We start from the raw sequence: 24,605 nt of genomic DNA, 5'->3' as shown, positions 1-24,605 counted from the left end.
TCTTGACTCACCCCGCTCCTGCCTTCTGGCCTTTTGCTGGGGCCCATGTTTGGCTGAACTGGACTCAAAAGCAACAGGTAAAGGAAACAATTGATGCCATTTCAGTGCCGTATCTATGCAAAATAGCTCCTATGGCAATCAGTTTTAAATTGCTGGCGATGGAAAATCTGATGGCCCATAGAAAATGGTCGTTGGTGCGTCGCCCCCTCAAGCAGCACTCGGGGCACCCGCCCTACCTGTCATACCTTAGGTACACCCCTGCCAGATGCCTCCCAGGGTCCAGGCTGTGGTGGACCAGGGTGAAAAGGGGTTTGGAGGGGCAAGAGGAAGACCTCCAGCACAGTAACCAGGCCTCACAATGATCCTATGAGGCGGATATTCCTATTACTTCACAATGAGGAAACTGAGGGTAAGGGTGATTCCAGCCTGGGTCAGCTCATTTTGGAACATGCTCTCAACTCTTTGCTAAACAGCCTCTAGAGCAGTGAGCCCAGGTGAGTGCAGGAAGGATCCAACCTGTCTTGGGCGCTCTGGAGTGGGTCAGGCAAGGCAACCAGTGTCTTTTCAGAAAAGTATAGAAACCTGGTGAAAGCTTGGAGCAGCACTCCCCATTGCCACGTGTGGGAAGGGGAGGGAGCTTGTTGGGGTCATTAACGCGTTAAAGTACACAGTTTCCAGCATCTGATTTTAAAAAAAGAAACAACAAGCATTTCAAGCTCGTGGCTATACTCACTGCATTTAATGGATTTAAATCCTTCAGGATTTTTGTTTGGAAGGAGAAGGCTAGGGAGAGATAAAGCAAGAAGGGAATGGGAAGACCGTCTGAGCTCTTTTTCAGATGCCCCAGGGAAGATTTTTCCCATCCGGTAGGTTTGCACAGGCCTGGCAGCTCGGTAAATGTCACCCTCTGAGGTGTGTGAGCGTGCGTGTGTGTGCAGGCGTGTGCGTGCGTGTGTGCGTGTGCGCGCATGCGTGTGTGCGCATGCTTGCTTGAACGGAAACCCATGCTGAAAGAACACGCTCAAGAATAATAATAATAATAATGGAGATTTTTCAGGGCCTGTGAATTCTTCTTTTGAGCTCGAGGTTTTCAAATATGCATCAGATTTCATGCCCTGCCCAGGATGTAGAGGAAGTTTCTGATTTATGGGTCCAGCAGTTTTTCCAGTTACACGACCTTTAAATCTGCTGCCAGACAATTAATTCGCCACTGTCAAAAAAGGCCCTGGGAGCTTCCCAGGTGAAAATCACTTTCCCGAAGCAAAGTGGTATTATGATAACAGTCATAAAAAAGTGACTCTGAGACGTACACTTTTTTCCACTTGTAGAACAAACTGAATCAGTCTCTCAGCATTTCTCTTCATCCTCCCTCTAACTATGTGCACGTGCACACACAGCCTACCTCTGAAGAGACACTAAAAAAAAAAAAAAAAGTTGCTGTAGAGTTGATTCTGAATCGTAGCTACCCTATAGGACAAAGCAGAATTGCCCCAATAGAGCTTCCAAGGCTGTAATCTTTATGGAAACGGACTGCCACACTTTTCTCCTGTGGAGCGGCTGGTGGGTTTAAATTGCCAGCCTTAACCACTACGCCTCCAGGGCTCCTGGAAAAACCAAAAACAAACCCAAACCCGTTGCAGTCAAGTGATTCCAACTCATAGTGCCCCTATAAGACAGAGTAGAACTTCCCTGTAGGGTTTACAAGGCTGTGATCTTTAGGGAAGCAGATTGCCATATCTTTCTCCCGAAGAGCAGCTGGTGGGTTTGAACGGCCAACCTTTTGGTTAGCAGCCAAGCGCTTTAACCACTGCACCACCAGGGCCCACTGGAGAGGCACTAAGGGAAAAGATTTAAGCCTTACAGGGTAATATCGCCGGAAAGAATTAAAAAGGGAAAGTGAGTTAATATCAAGTCAACTGAAGATGATGGTTATAAGATTGGCTACTTGGACCCAGAGGGGTGTGGATGTGCGTCTGTCTGTCTGCAAATGACATAGTTAAGATTGCTAAATGATTTCCAATTATGAAATGTAAAAACACATAGTTCCTTTGTTAGCCACATAGCTGTGGTTTTGTGTCTGTGATTCATTGTGGAAGTGAGTAGCTGCGACAGGCATTTTGTGGGTTCTTTTTTCTTTTTTTTTCTTCTTATTTCTCCTAAAAAAATATTTGTGAAAGGTCTAAAATTCAAGGAAGTTGAGTGCTTTTTGAAAAGAAAAATCCCCATTCCTTGCAAAATAAAGGTTACAAATCAAAACCTCTGGAGCGATCACATTTCTGCTCCCAGCCAGTCGCCTACACTGCGTTTTCCTCCTGGACCCTTAACTCATGACCACTAACATTCCACCATGAGTGCACCAGGTTGGGGTTGAGCAGGGAAGCATTGGGTGTAGAGGGTATGGGTTACATCAGAGACTTCCAGAGGGAGTCTGGTACTCTGAGGAGGTAGTAGCCTCTCAAGACTCCAGCCAGGCCACAGCCCTCCAGGGCCCGTTCCTTGGGGAAGAAATTGATTCCACATTTCATTCTTTTTTGACTGTCTTGGGTCAATGGCAGAGTATCTATAAAAGGCAGTCATTTGTGAGGGAAGAATTGTGAAATAATTTAAGCCTTGTAGTCAAATCCACCTGGGTTTGAATCTCAGCTCTTCCTCTTAACGACTGCCTAAAACAAGTTATTTAACTCTGCCGAGACTCAGTTTTCTCATCTGTAAAATGGGGATAAGAATGACTACCTTATAGAATTATTACGAGGATTTACTCATACATGCAAATGCATCTGGCACCTTTCGGGTCTTCTATAAATGGCACCCATTCTTACTTGTCCCTTGACTTGGGGGTTAACTGAGCCTTTTGCTTGGATCAGAAAAGCAGTAGCAGTGACTACAAACTCTGAGAATTTGCCCAGACCACTTGAAGGCATTTCTGGCCCTAGTGAGGTTTCCTGACACAGTCAAGGGTGAGCAGCAGGTTAGGGAATGTCACCATCAAAGGCAGAAAAGATCTCAGGCCATGATGCCCCACCCTAGCACTTCCCCACAGGTGGGGACCACAGGCAACTAACAACCTCTCTGTACTTCAGTGTCCTGTGAAATGGGGGATGTTAGCTCCTATATCATAGGGTGGGCGTACTAATCAAGTAAGGTAACGACTGTGAAGGGCCAGGCAGAGGATAAAAAAAAAGATGCTATAGCAGGTCTCTTGCTCATAATAGGTTGATCAGTTTTGGCAGCTACATTGCTGCATGAAGACGTTTCAGGCTGGGGCCCTAGTTCCTGTAGAAACCTTCCTTTGTTTATGGCCCCATGGTGGATTATCGGCTTGGAGGAAGAGTAGGCTGGCTGCAGGCTGCCAGGACTTAGGCCAGCCCCTGAAGAATGTGTCCTTGACCCAGGCATGTACCCCCCGCCCCTGGCCTTTGTCTACAATGGGCTTGTCCAGGCAGGTCCAGGAGTAGGGTAACCTCATCTGGAGTCAGAGGCCTGTGTTTGCTGTGGGATAAAGCAGGCCTGCTAAGCCTCGATCTCTCTTTGTTTAGGGGGTGTATTATGGGATTCAAGAGGCCATGGGCTGGGAGCTCTGGATTTCAGGAAGGGGGAACATCAGAGCCAAGTTGGTAGTGGTGAGATGCCCATTTACAGAGTTCTCAGTAGCTCTAGGAGGCAGACCTAGCTCAATCCCCTCAGCCAAAGTCCCTTCTCGCCCTCTTCCCCCTTCTTTCGCCTCCTCCAGGTTCCTGTCACACTTGCCAGATGCCGTAGGCCCTGCTTTGTGTTTTCATTCCCCTTGAATGGCTTCCCCTCTCCAACCACTTCCTTTTTTTGTACACTTCTTTGTAACTCATACAGTCAGCACTGCCATAGCAGCTTATGGTGAGAGCTCCTGTGGAAGGGACGTGATGAGTGTTAGAGTCCAGCAGACGTGGATTGGAATCCTGGGTGTTGCCATTCATGAGACAGGTGACCTTGGGCCAGCTACCTACCTTCTCCGTATCGGTAATATTTGGATAGTCAAACCTACCTCTCAGGTCGTTGGAGGAAATTGAAAAGAGATGTTTGTTCAGTCCCTGGTGCTCAACCAGCACTCAGTAAATGTAGCTCTTACTTGATCAAAGTGGGTTGTGTGAAGAGTACTGTGGTTCTCGGAATTCCACCATCTCATTCCCACCATCCTTCTGCGGCCACGAAGATACCCGGAGGAGAGGACACAGCTAGATAAGTGTCACTGTGGTCTGCTCTCTGCCCCGTAGCACGGCTAGCTTCCTGTCCTTGGACTTGGGCAGAAGCATCCCGTTCAGCACCAGCAGACATCCTGATCCAATGGCCAGAGGGGGCCCAGGCCATTGTCTGGTCTCAGCAGCGTGTTCCGTGTACACCTTTTGTTCTTTAGTTCAACATCCCCAGATGTCTGCTGCATAGCAACCAGTGCTCAGAGGGGGTCTCCTCCAATTAGCTCCCATAGCCACATATCCCAATAGATAGTCCATCAATAAGCCATGTATAAATAACCTCCTTGTGTGAATCCCACACTCCCTCTTACTCCCTCGGCCATTCATTCTGTGCATGCCCTGGGTGGGTTTTCAGGCCAGTTGGAAGCGAAGAAAAGGTGCTCAAAAGAGGGGTTATCTCTGAGCCAGACATCTGATAAGGCCTTTATTCAGATGTAGGCTTGGAGCCCACCCAAGTCTTCATTTCCTTCTGTTCCTTTCTTTCTTCCTCCCTCTACCCTCCTTTCCTTCCTTCTTTCTTTTCTTCCTTCCTTTTTTCCCTCCTACCTTCTTTTCTCCCTCCCTTCTTTCCTTCCTCCCTCCCTCCTCCAACATGTCTATGTTTCTGCAGGGCACTTGGCCAGGCACAAGGGAGTACTAGATGACTTGGACCCAGGCCTTGCCTCTAGAAGCTCTGATCCACCTGGGGCGATCCAACATGCACAGGTAGTGAGAGCACCAGCCTGTGAAAAGTCCTCTGCGAGTGGTCCAGGCATGTGCTCAGGGAGCAGAGGGTGGCAGTGTGTGCTGCGGAGGCAGACAGGGGTCCTCTGGGGAATTCTCTACAATTACCCTCCTATGACACGATTTTTAACCTTGTTACTTCTGGTAAAACACCTTTCTTCCAGACCTTCCTTTTATTCGCAGAATCCACAGGATAAGGCCCAGAGGCTAGATGGGAGAGGCCTTCTACAGCCCAGGAAGTATAGTACAGAGGTTTAGAGTCAAGGCTCTGGAGCCCTAATAGCTGCAAGATATTCTGTGTTTGATTCCTGTCTCTGCTAGTCATTTACTGTGTGACTTCAGACAAGTTACCTAACCTTTCTGTGCCTCATCTATAAGATGGGGATAATAATAGTACTACCTACCTCCTGGGGTTGTTGTGATGATTAAATGAGCTCCGACATGTAAAGTGCTTAAAACAGTGCCTGGCACATAATAGGCACTATTTGTTGGAGTTCCTGGGTGGTGCAAATGATTAACACATTCAGCTGCTAAGTGAAAGGTTGGAGGTTTAAGTCCACCTAGAAGTGCCTTGGAAGAAAGGCCTGGTGATCTTCCAAAAAAAAATCAGCCATTGAAAACCCTACAGAGCACAGTTCTACTCTGAAACACATAGGGTTGCTATGAGTTGGAATTGACTCAACAGCAACTGGTTTAGTTATTTGCTATTAATATTGTCAGCTTCGGCCCCTCTTACTTTCCGTTTAACCAAACAGGGTCTGTTACCCCCTGAACACCACTGCTAACTAGCATGTGCCTGCGTCTGTCCCTCTGTGCTCAGGGGTCTCTCTGCCTTGGGTGGATTCTGCCCTACCCACCACTTCTCTGGCTCACATTACATAACCCCCTGCACCCAGCCTCAGGGCCGCCCCTGCCTAGAGAGGCCTAGTGCATCTTCGCTGGACATCTCACCTGGCTCTGATACTTCTGGCGCCTGCTGCTCTCCTGCTTTCCTTCTTGGGATTGTTACGAAACATTCAAGTGCAGAGTTTTGTCCCAGGGCCACTGCTCATCGCACCCTGCACAGAGGTGCCAGTCAGGGCTAAATGGGGCTAAAATCTGGCCTGGGTTCTGCTCACTAGGCCCTGGGGCTGGGCTGTATTAGCCTGAAGAAAGTGAGGCAACCCCATGTGTGTCAGAGTAGAGCTGTGCTCCACAGGGTTTTCAATGGCTGAGTTTTTGGAATTAGCTCACCAGGTCTTTCTTTCAAGGCACCTCTTGGTGTACTAGAACCTCCAACCTTTCAGTTAGCAACTGAACATGCTAACCATTTGCACCACCCAGGACTCCTAAATTGGCCACCCAAAGGAGGCCCCTTTTCTGATTTATGCCAGGTCTCCCCTGTCCCCCGCCTTGCCCTCTGGACCATAAACTCTCACAGCAAGTTGCCTTCCCCATGGTGCCCACATGGACCTGTGCACTTTATAAGGTGCTCCTAAGCACATCTTTGAAGTGGTTGAATGATGCATTAATGAAATCCAGGCTCCCTGCAGCTGACAAGTCTTCCTGGGGGAGCGAAGAGCCAAAGGCTTCAGACTGCCTGCTGGCCCTGACTGGCTGTGGAGCAGGGCAGAGTCTGGGCTGGTAGATGCTGGTGTGAGGTGGGAGACTGGGCTATGCCATGAGGAAGTTAGAAGTTTAGTGTGATAAATATTCTGAGGGCAGCAGCTGTGTGCCCAGTGCTGTGATGAATCCATGGAAAACATGAAGAAGGTGAGGCCTGGTCCCTGCCCCTCTGCGGTGGCGGGGGAGGGGAGGGGGCAAGGAGCTCTCAGCGGGGCTTTTTGCTGGTGGAAGGGGACTACTGCGCCAGCATTTTGACACTTGGGGCAAGCTAGGTAGAAAATGACAGGCGTTTCCCAGGGCCCTGGGCAGCCTCTTAGGCCACCTTCTCCTCCCGGATCTACCCCTAGAGGTGCCCCACATGTGACCTCAGTGCCAGGCAGCCAGCGCTGGCTTTCCGGCCCTACTCACTTGCCTAGCCAGGAGAGAACAAAAGCGATGCAGACTCTTGGGGGCGAGGGTTTGGCAGGGTGCTCAGTGGAAAAGTGTAAGGAGCTGATGAGAGGTGCAGGGCCTGGAGGGTGGCAGAGAAAGATATGGCTCAGAGGGCCTTTGGGCCTTCTGAGACAGTCGGGACCTACTTCAGGACTGTTCATGAGGCAGGACCAGGCCTGAGGCCAGGGCTGGGTGCCCCACAGACGTTCCCTGGGACACTCAGAGCTGGTGCCTCCCTCCCCCTCTTATTTACCTGCAAGGGAACAGGGATGCCATGTTCCCTGCAGAGCTGGCTCGGGGAGCCGAGCAGGGTGTGGTTCTGGGCAGGAGAGACTCCCCCAGGGTTCTGCCCCCTCCACCTCTGCCTCAGGCTGGCAGAGGCATCCTGGGGTCTGTGTGCTGCAGCTCCAGCCCTCTCAGACCTGGGTGTGGCCATGGAAAAAGCTAGAGGCTCAGAGCCGCAGAGCAGAGGGGGACGTTACTCACTCACAGCAGGGTGGGGCTGGGTGGGGGCCTTGGGCTGACTCGTGAGGCCAAAGGGGCTGGGGGAGCGGGAACAGCAGGAACAGAAGGAGCAGCAGCAAAAGTGATCTTGAGACCCTTGGGGAAGGGCCAGTTCTCACCCTTTGGGGATGGGCACCAGAGAGTGAGAGTACCAGAGCTGACAGTGCTCAGCAGTGAGCTGGACAGCGGTGGGCACTGGGCTCTGGCTGAGTATGCCACCGCCCCACGTGTCTCTGGGAAGTGATGAGCTCCAGGCCCCACCCTGAGTGGGAATGCCTCTGCTGCCTCTCTGGCACATGGCAATACAGCTAGCTCACAGGATTCCAGTGACAGGAGCTCCCTGCCTCACGGGGTCACCACATTGCTAGGCAGCTCTGAATCTTCAAAAACCCTTCCCCACACTGTGCCGAAATGTGCTCCCCTGGGACAATGGTCCCGGTTTGGTCCACTGGAGATCCAGCCTCTTCCCCTCACCACAGCCCTTCTGACGCCTGATGACAGACAGCGAGGTTCAGGAGGATGCTGCCTTCCCCAGGCTAAGACAGTTGGGTATGACGGCAGCCTTCAAGGGGACAAGGAATGCAGTAGGGCAGGCAGAGGAACCTTCTAACTACACACTTAGAGGTCAACATAGACCTTCTGTGTTCAAATCCTGGCTCCTCCATTTTCTATTTCTGTGCTGTCCAATACAGAGCCCTGGTGGCGCAGTGGTTAAAGTGATCGACTGCTAACCTAAGGGTCTGTGGTTCGAAACCATCAGCAGCTCCACGGGAGAGCGATGTGGCATTCTCCTTCCATAGAGATTTACAGCCTTGAAAACCCTATGGGGTCGCTATGAGTTGGAATTGACTCCACGGCAGTGGGTTTGGATTTTTTTTTTTTAACCACATATGCAAGAAGCCCTGGTGGCACAAAGGTTAAGCACTCAGCTACTAACCAAAAGGTTGGCAGTTTGAGTCCACCCAGTGGCTCCACAGGAGAATAACATGGCAATCTGCTCCCACAAAGATTACAGCGTAGAAAACCCTAAGGGGCAGTTCTACTCAGCCAAATGGGGTAGCTATGAGTTGGGATCAACTGGACGGCACCTAACAACAGCCACATGTGGCCCCTTAAATTTAATTTAATGTAGCATTCAGTTCCTTAGCCACACCAGCCATATTGCCAAGTGCTAGGGGATGGGATAACATAGACTATAGAGCATCTTGTCCTTACAGAAAGCTTTACTGGGCAGCACAATTCTAGATGAATGACCTTAGACAAGTTCTTTAACCTCTCTGTGCCTTGGTTTCCTTTTCTGAAAAGTGGGCTTAATAACAGTACCTAGACTAAGATTATTGTGAAGATTAAATTTGTAGTTGTTAGGTGCCATCGAGTCAATTCCGACTCATAGCAACCCTACGTATGACAGAACGAAACATGGCTCAGTCCTGTGCCATCCCTACAGTTGTTTCTTTGTCTGAGCCCATTGTTGCAGCCACTGTGTCAGTCCATCTCTTTGAGGGTCTTCCTCTTTTTCCCTGACCCTCTACTTTGCCAAGTATGATGACCTTCAGGGACTGGTTCCTCCCGATAACATGTCCAAAGTACATGAAATCTCGCCATCCTCACTTCTAAGGAGCATTCTGCCTGTACTTCTTCCAAGACAGATTTGTTCATTCTTCGACATTATGCAAATATAACAGTTAGTACACAATTCTTAGCAAAAAACTAGTGCTCAATAAATATTTGTTCTTATTGTCTAGGACGTGGGGCAGGGTTAAAGATCCTCTTCTCCTCATAGTGACACCAGGGAACCCATACACATGGCACTTTTGATACCTGCAGGCTTGAGAGGATGGCAGTTCAGTCTTATCCCATGTACAGGGCAGCTGGGGTCTCCTCTGCTCAGCCCCCAAACTATCCACCACCTAGAATCAGCAGGCTGCTGGCACCTGTGTCAAAGGCACACTGTCTCTCTACCCCTCTACCCTCCAGGCCTGGGCAGCCCCCTGTTTCCTGCTGAGGCAGGACAGACTCGTGCTCAGTTTTTGCCCCTGCAGCAGAATGTTTGGAGTTGTGGGCAGCACAACTCAGGTCCCTGGGGTTTGGCAGCCAAGGGTCATCTGCCCTAGTCTGGGTGTGAGGCCTGCCTGGCCAGCCAGGAGGAGAGGAACAGAGGCTCAGCAAGGGCTTCCCCCTGCTTGCCAGCCACCCAGATCCTCTGTGGAAACAGAGCCTGGGGTAGGGGGGACCTAGGCAATGCTAACCTTGCCTGGGCTGAGCCTGCAGTCATGGGAAGGGGCAGCCTTTGTCCCTTTTGTCCAGGAGCAGAGACAGAGTTCTGGAAACTCCCTCCTCTGTTAATGCTTTCTCCTTGTTCCCCTCCTACCTCTCTGGCTGCTACTTCTCAGACACCTTCGTAGCCTCTTCCTCCTCCTGCCCCATAAGTGTTGGTGTTCCCCAGGGCCTCTCCTCTGCCCTTTTTCATTCTCTCTTTACTCCTATATTTCTCAAAGTGTTTAGGTGTCAGAGCACGTGGCAGTCTTAAGGAGTACCAGAAGCTATCAATATAGCTAATTCTATGATTGGAGTTGGGAACAGTTTTATTAGCAGAAACTATGACGATCGTCTGTGTGTGCAAAATAAAAGCCCAGCCCCAGGCACAAGCATGTGTCCATGAAAAGAGCAAGTTGTTAAACGAAGTGCGATGGGCTGTTGCCACATTTTTCCATTAATATTCATTTACTACTTGTTCATTTATTTTATTGTGTGTTAGTAGACAAGTGGTAGCAGGCGCCAAAGGCTGGAGAAGAATTTATGGGAGCAAAACTTAAAACTGAGACCATTCTGTTTGTTAACACATTTTCCCCCTTTTAATTGGGAAGTGTTAGCAGAGTTAAAGCCTCAATCCAACAGTGGAACCCTGAAGCGTAGTTCTATATACTCTCCTGAGTGATATCATCCACCCCCTTAACTTTATAACCACCAACTTCCTCCTCCTGCTTATGACTCCCCTAACCGTATCTGTAGTCCCAGTCTCTCTCCTATGTTCTGGATGCATAGAACCATCTGCCTTATGGGAGTTTCCATTTTGAGACCCCATATGTACTGAAACTCAACATGGGCCAAAGCCAAGCCCATCATCCACTTCTTGGATCTCTCATTTTGAAATCTTGGCTCCTGGAATTCCTTCCACCCAGTTGTCCAAACCAGAACTGGGAATCATCTATGTCTCTTAATTTTATCCGGAATCCATGCCCTCTTCTTGGTTCCATCCTTGGTTCAGGCCTTGGTCACTGCTTGCCTAGACCATAGCCAAAGACTTCCAGATGGCCTCCAGCCTTCCCCTCTCTGGTCCATCCACTACCAGGCAGTCTTTCACCAGGGAATCATTCTAAAATGCCCATCTCCTTGTGCCCTAGAGCTACTTAAAGACCATGAGTGTCTTAAAGCTAATATGTGGCTCCTTTGTGCCCCCATACCTCTGCTGGGGCACTTGTGCCATTGTCCAGCCTTCATCCAAGCTGAGACGGTAAGGTCTTTCTTTGTCCAGTGTGTGGCAAGCACTTCTTGAATGAGTGAAAGAAGGCAGATGCTCCTCAGATCATTTCATTTCCTGGCTTCAAAATCTCCAGGAACCCTCTTCCCCTTTGTATTCAAAGAAACTCAGATGCCTCCCCCTGATATTTCAGGCTCTCTACTGTGTGGGCCCAAACTTATTCTTTAATCCCTCAAAGCCTCAATGTCTTCATCTGTAAAATGACAATTAAAAAAAAAAAAATGGCAAGGTGGCTTTAGAATGAAGTTACCCGGTTTGGTCACCTGTTTTTAGAATTTAGGATTTCTGTAACTTTCACCAAGGTATATAGCATCCTTACATCTCCGCTTTCTCAACCGTAGAATGTATAGCTGAGACGTTATTGTTGTTGTTAGGTGCCGTTGGGGCAGTTCCAACTCATAGCGACCCCACGTACAAGAGAATGAAGCGCTGCCCAGTCCTACACCATCCTCTCAATCATCTTTGTGCTTGGGCCCATTGCTGCAGCCACCGTGCCAATTCATCTTGTGGAGGGTCTTCCTCTTTTCTGCTGGCCCTCTACTTTACCAAGCATGATGTCCTTCTCCAGGGACGGGTCCCTCCTGTGATAACATGTCCAAAGTACATGAGATGAAGTCTCACTGTCCTCACTTCTAAGGAGCGTTCGGGCTGTACTTCTTCCAAGACAGATTTGTTCCTTCTTTTGGCAGTCCACATATATTCTATATTCTTCGCCAGCACCGTAATTCAAAGGGGTCAATTCTTCCTTGATCTTCCTTATTCTTTGTTCAGCTTTCACATGCATATGAGGTAATTGAAAATACCATGGCTTGGGTCAGGTCCATTTTATTTTGTGTGCATATATATACATATATATATACACACACACTCATATAAAAGGAACCCTGGTGGTGCGGTGGTTAAAAGCTCAACTGCTAACTGAAAGGTTGCCGATTTGAACTCACCAGCAGCTGAAAGATGTGGCATGTGGCAGTCTGCTTCCACAAAGATTAAAGCCTTGGAAACCCTATGGGGCATTTCTACTCTGTGTTACAGGATCTCTATGAGCTGGAATCAGCTTGACAGAATTAAACCCCATTTTTTTTTACCCATTGCTGATGAGTCAATTTCGACTCATAGCGACCCTATAGGACAGAGTAGAACTGCCCCATAGAGTTTCCAAGGTGCACCTGGCGGATTCGAACTGCCAAGCCTTTTTTAGCAGCCATAGCACTTAACCACTGTGCCACCAGGGTTTCCTTTGACAGCATTGGGTTTGGTTTTTCTGGTATATACATATAATGTATGACAAGTACCTAGCTCTTAGGGGTATGGAGATAATGCACTAGGGTTTAGATAATGCATATAAGATGCATGATTGGCACAGAGCCTGGCACAGAATCAGCATTCATTAAATTGTGGTACCAGTTTATTCCCCATGTACCCACTCTTCACTCCCTGCCCCCTCCACATACACAGGTACCCACTGTTATTAATTTTTTCCTTCCAAGGTTGCCTTATGAATAAGCAAATACATGCAGAATGTATCCTTATTTCCCCTACTTCTACACAAGAGGTTACATGCCCTACATCAAGAATTGGCAAACTTTTTCCTTAAAAGGCCAGAGTAAATATTTTAGGCTTTGTGGGCCACATGGTCTCTGTGGCAACTATCTTGCCATTGTGGTGGACTGCAGTCACAGACAATGAGTGTGGCTATGTTCCAATCAAACTTGATGTATGGACACTGAAAGCTGAATTTCCTGTTATTTTTATTTTGTCACGTAATATTATTCTACATTTGATTTCTTTCAACGATTTTAAAATGTAAAACCCATTATTAACTCCCAGGTCATACAAAAACAGGCTACAGGCCAGATTTGGGCTGTTGTTTTTTCACTTTTCAATATATGTTGGTGATTTTTCCCTATCAGTGTATAAAGAGCTGCTGCATTCTGTTTCGAGGGCATTTCACTCCACCCTGTGGAAGTATCATAGTTTGTCTAACCAATTCCCTATATTTAGGTTGTTTCCAGTCTTTACAAAAAGTGGTTTGCTATTAAAAAAGTGTTACTATGCGAAATCTTGTTCCTACATTATTTTGGACATTTACAAGCGTCTTAGGTCAGGTCCCCTAGAGGCGGAACCTGAGCCAGATTTATTAGGAGTGTGCTGAGGGAGGGAGACAAATAGAGTAGGGAAGTAGAAACAGCCAAGCAAGGATGTGGTCTCAGGGGCATCAAGCTTTGGCCTGATGGAGAGTGGAACGTAAATCCCATTGCAAATTTGTCCCACTTAGAAGCAGGCTAAGGAACACTAGTGGTGCAATGGTTAAGCACTCGGCCGCGAGCCGAAAAGTCAGCAATTTGAACCCATCAGCAGCTCTGCAGGAGAATAGAGCTGGGGGTCTGCTCTGGTAAAGATGACAGCCTAGGAAACCCTATGGGTCAGTTCTACTCTGCCATATAGGGTCACTATGAGTCGAAATTGACATAATGGCAAAAAAAGGCGGCGGGGGGGGCAAGATGGCTATGGTTTTGAACTTCTGTTTCAGTCATTAGTTACGTGGTCCCGGTGTGGGGAAACCTCTCAGGTGGTTCCCATCAGCCAAGGGCACGGTTCTGAGAAATCATAGGTGTAAGACTCTAGCCACTGCACTTGTAGCCACTGGGGGCTGCACCAGGTGGAAATGGGACTTGGGTGGGGCAGAAGTAGCAGCTACCATAGCAAGTTTATCTGTGGGCTAAGTCCAGGGGGTGCGACTGTCTGGTCAAACTATAGGTGCGTTCTGATTTGGTAGACTCTGCCAAGTTGCTCTCCATAAGGGTTATGTCAATTGACATTCCTACTAACAACATCTGAGAGTGCTCGTTTCTGCACAGTCTTACAGCTGTGCTATTATTCGTTTAGATGTTTGCTAATCTGATGGGTTTAAAACGCCGTCTCATAGTTTTCATTCGCACGTCTCTTATAATGAGAAAGGTTGAGCATATTTTCATATGTTTAAGAAACATTTGTATTTTCTTTTTTCCTGTGAACTGTTTGTTCACATCATTTGCTGATTTCTCTTTTAGGGTTATTGGTCTCTGTCTTTTCCATTTCTGGGAACTCGTTACATATTATGGAGATTGGTCCTTTGTCTATGAGTTGGAAGTATTTTTCCCATTTGTCATTTGTGTTCTTACTTTGTTTAAGGTGGTTTTGGCCAAGCAGAGGTTTTTGGTCCTAGGGTTGTCTGGACAAGAAAATGATATGTTATGTGAAACACCTAGCATAATTCCTGACACTTGGTAGGCACTGAATAGGTGCTAGTTCCCTTCCCTGCCCCCACCTTCATTCTGTGCTTTATCTAGATTGTTCTATTTATGCATCCCACCTCCATGCAATTTCTTATGTTATTTTTTCTACCTGGATTACCTTCCTCCTTGTTTTGGACTGTTAAAATCCTACGTATCCTTTTAGCCCCACTTCAAATGTCACTTTCTCCTTGAAGCTTTTCTAGATCCTTCTACTAGATATGGTCTTTCTTACACCTGAACTGTACCTCATCAGCCATCACAGTCCGCCTTGATTCCTTGTTAGTTGCACACATTAACCATGCTTCTTCTGAGCCTCAGTTCCTTATCTATAAAATGAATTTGCTGAGAAGGCTTGATATTTTATTAATTACAAAATAATACGTATCCATTTTAAAAATCATTTCAAAAATATGGGAATGTATAAAGTTTAACATGATGGCTACACACACGCAGGCTTCTCTTAGTCCCAAGGAGCAGCCACTGTTTACAGATCCTTCCAGACCTTTCCTATGCCTGCATAAATATACATGGGGGCGGGGGGAGAAGTTTTTTCTTAAAACTCACAGTTGGAATCATAACTATCCATATTACTCTGCAACTTAGTTTTTTCACTCAACAAAATAACACAAATAAGAAGGCATATTTAAATCACCTGGTTCGGTGCCTAGTACACAGTAGGTGTTCAATAAATTGTAGGTCTAACTACTCTATGCACTGTGTAGTGATATTTTTAAACTTTGGACATGTACATGATATGTTAGCAGCAGAACCCTTTTCAAAGAAGCTATCATTTGGAAGCCCAATTTATCAGATAGTGTGGAACTGGTGGAAAGGGTGGACGGCCCCTCACACTTATCCCTATATCACTGTTTGTAAACCTTAGCGTGTCAAGCAGGTTGTGGCTGTACCATGCCTGTTTAACTGAGTGGCATCACTATGGCAGTTTTCGTTTGGGTCAGAAGATCCAAGTCAGCTGGAATGGGAACTTTTTCTCCCCAAATTGACTAAAAGAGCCCCATGTTTCCTCGAGTGGGAGGAGACCTTGTGTTTCATTCCATTGTGCATGGGGTTGCCATGAGTCAGGGGTCAACTTGTTGGCAGCCAACAATAAAAATACCTAGATCCATAAGTGTTTATAATCTTTGACACAGTCATTCTATTCCAAGGAATTAACCCTAAAGTTATAATCCTTTTCAAAACTTTTATTGTGAAAATTTTCAAACGTACAGAATAGTGTAAGGGTTCAATAGTATAATGAAGAAATAGAATAGTATCATGAATATAAAGCAATATTTTAACAGAAGAAAAAAGCTGTATGGACAATGATGACCATGGATGAAAATTGAAAATAATCTAAATATGTAGCAGGACAGTGTTTGAAAAAGTTGTGATTTCTCTCAGACTATCAGGTAGGAATTAAATAATAAATACAAAAATATGGAATTGTATAAATTATGAGCTAATGTTAAGTGAAAAACCAGAATTGAAGTTGTATTTGTTAAGTGATGACAGTTGTGTAAAAACATGTATGTAAGCCAAGGTTGAAAGGAAATAAGCAAAATTGTGTGCTGTGTTGGGTGGGAGGGATGATATATTAGTTTTTTTCTCCTTGGATATTGTTGTTGTATTATTTTTACAATCAAATTAAATAAGAGGGAGATTCTAGGCTCCACCCCAAATCAGTCTGTGAATGTGTTTGTTGGGGATCAACTCCATAGGTATTGTATTAAAGGTTACATTCAGAAGTGGTAGGGGAAACTTATAATCTCATTGAAGGAGGCACAGAACTCAGTTTTAGGGCAGGAGCTGATCCATAAGTGGGCTTTCAAAGATTCTTATAATCTCAGAGCCAGATGGGAACAGTCTTAACACCTTCATTTTACAGCTGAGGAGCCCGAGGGCCAGCGAGGCTAAGTGACTTGCCCAGAAAAACCCAGCAAAAGTCTAGCTAGTCCACAGAGGGGTCAGCACTTCTACCGAGCTAGGTAGCTGGCCTTTGGATCAGTCTCCTACATTAAGGCACCTCGGGTCCAGGAGTCACCGGCCAAGCAGAGAGCACTCTTCCGGTGCAAAGACAGGGAGATGGGAGGACTGATGAAGGGGGACAGAGAGGCTGCTCCTCAGATGCAAACCCCTATGATGCGGTTGTCTCCACAGGACCCTGAGTGGACTCAGCCAGACCCGACCCTCCCAGCAGCAGGTGGGGCTGTCCCGGACCGTCCGACGTTATCCAGCTGCCGCTGCCAGTGGCCAGCTGACTTCCAATGCACTGCCAGTGGGACCAGGCCCTGAGCAGAGGCAAGGCGCCCAGCAGGCAGCATATCTGGGCCAAGTCTCATCCGCCTGGGGTAAGAACGCCCTGTCTTGGGGTCCCCCTCCACTCTTACCCTCTTCCTCATTCTTTCAACCAATCAACAAAGAGTCATTGGACACTTGCTTTGTGCCAGGTTCTAGGGGTAAAAAACCAAGCTGATCTGGACTTTCCCCCTGTTAAGACTGTTCAGCCTTGACTGCCCCATTTCCACTCAAGCTGTCATCCCTCCTGCCTTTGCTTCCTTCATATCCAACCGTGAACTTCAACGCCCTAACCCTGGTCCTTCCATCTCATCCTTTCTGCAAATCCCAACCCTCCTGGATCAACATACCCAATTGCTTTCTTTGCACCTACACCTGGGCCTCCACTTCCTATAGGAGAAAACGAAGCATCTATATGGATCCAGGCCACAGCAGACTCTTGGTCACCCGGCTACATCTCTATGTCCGTTATTGCCTGACACCCTTCCCCATGTGCTTGGACACACTCTGTCTCCCATTCTTCAGAACAGCTACTCAAGCTTTCCCCACTTTCCGAAATCTCCATCCCACTGCCTTCCACTTCATATCAGCAGATAGGTGTGTCTCTCACCTCCCAGAGAGCTCAACTTCCTGCCCACCTCCCCAGCCCATCATAACACACTCTTACCTAAACCCGTGCTGGAGCTGACCTCCTTTCTTGCAATTTTGAAAGGGAGGTGTCCCTCTCCCTAAGGCACATCCCTACACCTCTTCTTGTTTCCTCTGAAACTCTAGGCCCTTGTTTTTCTTCTCCTGTATCTTCAACCTGTCCCTCTCTATCACTTCAGCATATGAGCCTGCTTACAGCTCTTCCAATGAAACACACACACACACACACACACACACACACACACTTCCTACTTCCCTCTGGCTTCCTCTACCTCTCCTCCCTTCACATTCAAGCTTCTTGCATGTGGGTCACATGTACTTTCTCCACTTTCTCACCTTCCATTCTCTCCTCAATGCTCTGCCTCCTGGCTTGCCTCCCTGGGCTCCCCATACTGAATTAATGCCCCTCCTTTGTACTTGCACTGCCGCCACCTTCATTAGATGAAGTGACCTCAGTCTGCACTGCTATAATGACCTCCCAACTAGTCACCCTGCCTCCTGATCCACCCTACACACCACAGCTGGGATGGAAATTCATCCTCCTGCACTTCCTCTTTGATCTCTTGCTGAAAAATTTTCAATGACTTTCCCACTACCCATCAAATAAGGCATCTGATCCTCATTCTGGCAATCAGAGCCCCCCAAAACTTGACTCCAATAATCCTTGCTGGCTTTCTCTTCCTCCACTTCTCTTAGAAAACTCCACTCTGGCAAGCCTGAACTACATTCCGTTCCCTCCTCTTGCCTTTAAACCCCAGCTGCAGCACTTGCTAGCAATGTGACTTGGGGCAAGCCACTTAACTTATGTGAGCCTCAGTTTCCTTTGCTGTAAAATGGAAGTATTAGATGGAACAGGTGAGAATTGCCAATTTCTAATGGCTCAACCTAAAGTAATTCCTACTCAAGAGGACTGAGAGTTAACTTAATGTGCATAAAGCATGAACTCAGGGCTGGTGCCTTGGTGGCCCTCAATAATTGTTGGACTGTGAGCTTCTCAAAGGTATGCTCTCCATGGGATGTTGCATGCAAGGATTTGCCCCAGTCTTGTAGGCCTTTCTAACCTGGTTCTGGAGGTCACGGCTGTACCTCTCAGCCCTGCCCCCTGGACCCAAGCCCTCTCTCTGCAGGGCTGAACCTCACGGAGAAAATCAAGAAGATCAAGATCGTCTTCACTCCCACCATCTGCAAGCAGACCTGTGCCCGTGGGCACTGTGCCAACAGCTGTGAGCGTGGCAACACCACCACCCTGTATAGCCAGGGTGGCCATGGGCATGACCCCAAGTCTGGCTTCCGCATCTGTGAGTGCTTTGGGCTGAAGCCCAGATCTCTGTAGGAAGGAAACCCACTGCTCTTAACTTCGCTCCCATGAATTGTTTCAAATCACACAGGGAGCTGGGTCCTCACCCAGTTCTGCCACGACCTAGCTGTGTGACCCTGGGCAAGGCACATAATCTCTCTGAGCCCAAGTTTCCTCAATAGAGAAGTGGAGGAGTTAATACCACCTGCCTCCTGTCTCCTAGGTTATTGCAGGGTCAAGGAAAGACATGAAAGGGCTTTTTAGAAAGGCAAGGGTTCGTTATTATCTTCCCTTCACCATTCCTGGGTCTACATTTTAGGGGTGCCTGGCCTCCCAAGCCACCAGATTTGGGATCCTGCTCCCCTTGTTTCTCTGTTGTCATCTGCCAGCCATATGGTGGGTGCTGCTAGGCTCTTCCACCACCGGTCACCTTGAGGGTTGGTGTTGTAGATTTCTGCCAGATCCCCTGCCTGAACGGAGGCCACTGCATCGGCAGGGATGAGTGCTGGTGCCCTGCCAACTCCACCGGGAAGTTCTGCCACCTGCCTATCCCGAAGCCGGAGAGGAAGCCTCCAGAGGGGGTCTCCCACCACTGGGCCCTGCTGGAAAGCCCCCTGAAGCAGTCCACCTTCACATTACCTCTCTCCAACCAGGTCGGTGAGTGCCAGCCTGGGACTGGTGGATGCTGGCGTCATGATTGAGGAAGACAGGGAAGCTGAATCTGGCCTTATATCCAAACCTCCCTCCTTTTCCTCTACCCTCAGGGCTGTTTCATGCTCTAAACTTCTCTTTCCCCTTCCATCCAGATTCATCAATATTGTCTGCCCTTACCCTCTGCTAGGTGCTGGGGGGGGGTGGGGGGAGGCAAAGCAGGATAAGGTCAGGGTCCTGCCCTCAGGAGCCCACGGTCCTGGACAATAGAGTGAGGATGGGTGGGAAGGAGAATATCAACATAAAGCATTTCATTTTCCCTGACTTCCATTATTAGGTGACAAAGAAAGGGTACAAAAACCACATAGTGCTGTGGGGGATCAGGGGAGGGCAAGCCCTCTGAGCCCCAGTGCTCAGGAAAGTCCACGTGGGTAGATGGGCCTCACTGAGACCTTAAACAATGGGCGATACTTGGTCAAGTAGAGAGGAGTGGGACGGGGCCCCTCTGGCAGAGCGACTGGCCCTAGCAAAGGTGGAGGTGAGACCACGCAGGGTCCCAGCTTGGCTGGCCCTCAGGGGTTGTACAGGGTCTCAGGGGAGAAGTGATCAGGAAGGTAGTGTGAGGCTTGTTAATGAAGGTCCTTCGTTGAGGGCGCGGAGTGAAGGGGTTTGTGCTTCATCCCATTCTCAGTGGGGAACGGTTCCTGGGTTCTGAGTAGGAAGTGAAGAAATGCAAGGGGAGCCGGGAAGACACCCAGGCGGTGCCCCACCTGGCCAAGGGCTGGCAGACACTTTTCTGGGGGAGGAACAGTGAGGGTGGGGCCCTGTGTCCCCAACTCTGACCTCAGCCCCTCTGCCCAGCCGCCATGAACCCCTCCATGGTGAAGGTGCACATCCGCCACCCGCCCGAGGCCTCCGTGCAGATCCACCAGGTGGCGCGGGTGCGGGGCGAGGCGGAGGAGGCCCGGGAGGACAATACCGTGGAGACCAGACCCTTGCCCCGGCTCCCCGCCAGCCCCGGCCACAGCCGCTGGGACAGCAACAGCATCCCCACTCGCTCTGGACAGCCCGTTCGGCCACCGCCCCCCGCGGCACACAGGCCTTGGGGACCGCTGGGCCGGTGTTACCTGAGCGCTGTGAACGGGCAGGTGAGAACGCAGCTCCTGCCTCAGCTCTAGAAGCTTCCAGGCAGAGGTACCACCCACTCTGCTCTCCTCCTCCTCTCTTTCCTCCTCGTTCTCCTGGAATGTGAGCATCTGCAGAGTCTCCCATATCCCAGATGGGAAAACCCAAGGCATAAAATTGCCAGAGTATGGAGAGGCTGGACCTCCTACCTGGGCTCCACTCAGTACCTGTCAGTGCCAGGCACACAGAAGAGGATCCAAGAGAGTCCTCAAGTGAAGGCAGCTTAGGGTCTGGTTACAGGAAAATCTGGGCTCTCTGACTGCTGAGCCTAGGACCCCTGGCACATGGGCAGCAGGGCTGTGTAGGGAGAAGGAGTTTGGTATCCAGTTGAGATTGTGATTGCAAAGATGTGGACTCAGCAAACCCAGGTTGAACCCCAAAGCCCTAGGGCTGCAAAGATGACATACACCCGCTCCCCACCCTGGAGACATACACAGTCAGTGATGGGAAATGGGGGGAGTTTTTCTGAGCCCAGGCATCTAAGAATAGGGACAAGGCCAGACCCAACGTGGATTTTCTTAGGGCTGCCGTTTGGTATGACCCAAAACCTCTCTTGAGGTTAGGGAATCGAAGGAGGGGAAGAGTAGCCTCCTGGCCCTCTCAGCTTGTGAGTCCCTGAGCCTGGGCCCTGCTCACAGAGAGGCCAACACTGTGGGTGATGCTGGAGGTCCCTGGAGTTTGATGGAGGAGAGCATGTCTTTGGAACCTTCTCTCTGTGGGCTGGAGATATGGAGGGTAGGTCTTGTGTCTGGGGTGTGGGACCCCCAAGTCAGCAGGGTCTCGAGGGTCCAGTGCAGTGAACCACAGGTTTCTCTGTCACCCCTTGGATCATGGGCTTTTTCCCTTCTCCCCTCCCTTGCGGGGGGCCTTCCTCCAGCAGAATGTGGGGGTTGAGCTCTGTGTCCTGGGCTTTCCTGGAGCATCTCTGGCACTGCAGGGGAAGGGAAGCGGGTCACCAGTGCCTATGGCCTCTTTTCCAGTGTGCCAACCCACTGCTGGAGCTGACACCCCAAGAGGATTGCTGTGGCAGCGTGGGAGCCTTCTGGGGGGTAACCTCGTGCTCCCCATGCCCGCCCAGACCAGGTGAGTGCCGGGTTCCCAGAGGTCGAGAGTTGTGGGGGAAACTCTCCCCAGCCTGGCCTGCTCACCCCTCTGCTCTGGGGCATCCTCTTCAGTCCTCTACCAGGCAGGTAGAAGAGGCTGGTAAACCAGGCAGGCTTTCCAGGACTGCCTCGAGGGTGCTTTTGGCTGGCAGCTGAGGCTCCTGACAGGTCAGGCAGCTCAGCCCCTCTGCCAGGGCAGCCTGGCCTGCCTGCCTTGTCAGACTGCCTGTGAGGGGCTAACCTCTTTCCAGTTGTTCTTGCCCAGGTGGCAGGGATCTCATCCTGTGCTGGGGACCGCCCGCCCCCCGCCCCCTCCCTGCCGCTGGGGCAACAGGAGCTCAGAGGTCTTGATGTGGTGACTTGGTGTTTCCCTCATTCTCTCCCTGGAGGGGCACTCAGCCTCTCCTCACCATAGGCTGCGCCTCCTGTTTCCTGCCTTCTGATCTGTGATGCAGGGCTGTCTGTCTTAGAATGTCCTTGTAGTGTATAAGAAACCCAGTCCCTGCCCTCTTCTGGATGGTGGGGAAAACCTAACATTCATTCACTCAGAAAATACTCACTTGCGCCTCCTGTGTGCCAAGTGCTGAGGGTTCAGTAGTGAGCAAAATGCCCATTCATCCTGCTCTCATAGGCTTTGACCTTTCAGTTGGAAGGGAGACCTGTGCGTAGTGTGGCTTCCTCATGCGGAGGCCTACACCCACTCAGCGTGCCTTCCCCTCCAGGCCCCATTCCTGTGCCAGAGCCTGGCCTTCTGCCTGTTAGCGGCCAACTCAGCGAGTCAAAGAGGCTCCCTATAGATGGCTTTGTGGGGAACCTGGACCAGGACCCAAAGGTGGGAGGGACAGAGCTGGTCCCAGGAGCTGAGTCAGCTGTGGAGCAGCGACCGTATTTCCTAAGCTAAAAATAAGTGTAGGTGGTTTCACAGTGTGACAGACTTTTTGTGAAACAGGCTTAAGCATCAAACACAGACCAGGTACCAGTCCCAGCTCGGCCCCTTAATCTCGTTCTGCCTCATCATTTTTCCTCATCTGAGAAATGGAGACAATAATAGTGGCAGTGTCCTAGGGCTGATGTGGAGAATAAATGAGATGATACATGTGCTTAGCATGCTCATTAGTCAGTGAACAGTAGCTATAACTGTTATCATCATCATCTTTATTATTGTAGTCATGTGCCCGGTAACATCCACTCAGGCAATGTTCAACCGCATATACGTCTGAGGTTGTGTAAGGTTATAATAGAGTTCAGAAATCCTGGACAACAGGATGTAGTGGACACAACTGGTCATGGCAAATGCAACAACTTCCTCCATGCAACGTGTGTATCTCATGTCTCTTGTATACAAAGTAATTGCACTGCCAGACATATAAATGGTACAGTACATATATAACCTATGGTGCATAATGTCTTGATAGTCATAATAAATGCCTATGTTACTGGCTTATGTAGGCACTGTACTGTACTTTCTGTAGTTATTTTAATGTGAACTTTCCCTACTTAGAAATAAAAAGTTTACCATATCACAGTCTATGTTTCGACTTATAGGTAGAAGCATCCAATCTCGTGTGTTGCGTGTCTCTTGAGTGAGCATTATCTGTTTAATTTTCTTTCGAAAATATTAAGTGAAGTGCATTATGGCTCCCAAATGCAGCAAAACCAGTGCTAGTGATGGCAGCAGCAAGAGGCAAAGGAGAAGTATCGATTTGGAAGTAAAACAAATGTTATCCCATATAATATGGTGTTTACACAATGTCCAAATCACATAATGTCCTATTTCACAGAATATATCGTGGATGTTAAGTGACGCATGACTGTATTATTCTTATTAAGTATCAAGTATTTTTATCAAGTATCAAAGGGAGAAAGGGAACAGATGAGGAGGGAGGAGTGCATTAAATTGCTCAGCTTCTCCCCCTGCAGGCTGGGGCTGGTTCTGCCACCTTTCTTCTTCTTTTCCTTCTGCCTTCCTACCAGCTGGACTCTTGAGACTTCCACGCCTCACATTCCATTCAGTCAGCAAATATTGACATTGACCAAGCACCCATCTGAAGTGCGCATAATGTGCAGGCCTGGACAGACAGTGGAGAACAAAGGAGAAGCAGTCCCTCCCTTCCCCAAGTTTACAATCTAGCGGGAGGCCTTAGACAGTTAGTGAGCGTCAGAAATGAGGAGTGCTTATGCGGTGACTGGCTAAGTGCCAAGTGCTGTGGGAACACAGGCAGGGAATCAGGCCACTGCTAGGCCATGTGGCACCTTTGTGCAAATTAGGAAAAGATGCCCCTTCTGTTTTTTCAGAAAAAAAGCCTAGGCTGCCAATGATTCCCTTTGATGTGGTGCTTTTGTGCAGTGCACAACAAGCTCATCCGTACACCATGGGGCAAGGAACACTACTTAGGGAGGTGACATCCAGAATAACTAGGGGTAGGCCAGTGAAAGAGGTGAGGAAGAGTTAAACAACTCAAGGAAATTGCATATGCAGGTGAGACCCAGGGAGTGAGGCAATAGCAACATTGTGTCTCCTGCTGGGTGGGCCCTGCCCAGCTCTGGCTCTCAGGTAGGAAGGCAAACACATCAGAAGGCTAGGCAGGGTCAGCGCTCCCAAACCCCCTGTCTGGGCAGGTTCTGGTTCCCAGGAGCTGGTTCATTCATACAAATGAGTGGAATCTCTTCCCCATCAGCCCTCCAAGGGACATCCGGTACCTGCTTCTGCTGACCAAGGTGCTGACCTCCCAGGGACCACCTGCCCAGCAGCACTGGCCTGGCAGGGAGCTAGCTCTGCTGGATGGGAGCAGTGAGGTTTCATTTAAGTGGCAATGCAGGCGTAACTGCCTCAGAATTTTCTTCTTCTTGTTTGGAGGCTCAGAAGTGGCCATGGCATTGCTCTTGGCATTTGAGAGACAATGGAGGGGAGGAGACAGGCTGTGGGTGGTGGAAGGATGGTGTGGAGTGGTGCGGCTGAGAAACGGGGTACTGGGAGGGTCTGCCATCCCACCGCTTCTCAGGATCCTGCTTCACTTCTGGGTTCCACATCCTGCCTTCCTCACGCTAAGGCCTACACCGTCTTGGGAACTTCCTCTGGGCGAGTCTTCAGGCCCTGAGGTGTCCAAGGTCTGGCCA

General features: G+C 49.1%; 1 protein-coding gene across 2 annotated transcripts in view; it reads left to right on the top strand.

The window, feature by feature from the left end:
* LTBP2 (latent transforming growth factor beta binding protein 2) overlaps positions 1–24,605 on the top strand; it is a 124,205-nt gene that overhangs the window by 49,607 nt on the left and 49,993 nt on the right. For both annotated transcript variants that reach the window (XM_064292746.1, XM_064292745.1), the window contains exons 4-8: positions 16,467–16,657; positions 18,380–18,550; positions 19,000–19,206; positions 20,062–20,348; positions 21,366–21,468. In XM_064292746.1, coding sequence (XP_064148816.1) covers positions 16,467–16,657; positions 18,380–18,550; positions 19,000–19,206; positions 20,062–20,348; positions 21,366–21,468 — 959 coding nt within the window. The remainder of the gene's footprint in view (positions 1–16,466; positions 16,658–18,379; positions 18,551–18,999; positions 19,207–20,061; positions 20,349–21,365; positions 21,469–24,605) is intronic.

Source organism: Loxodonta africana, chromosome 10 (genome assembly GCF_030014295.1).
Source record: "Loxodonta africana isolate mLoxAfr1 chromosome 10, mLoxAfr1.hap2, whole genome shotgun sequence".
NCBI lineage: Eukaryota > Metazoa > Chordata > Mammalia > Proboscidea > Elephantidae > Loxodonta > Loxodonta africana.
The sequence above is the reverse complement of the archived record's forward strand: the minus strand, read 5'-3'. Positions and strand labels throughout refer to the sequence as shown.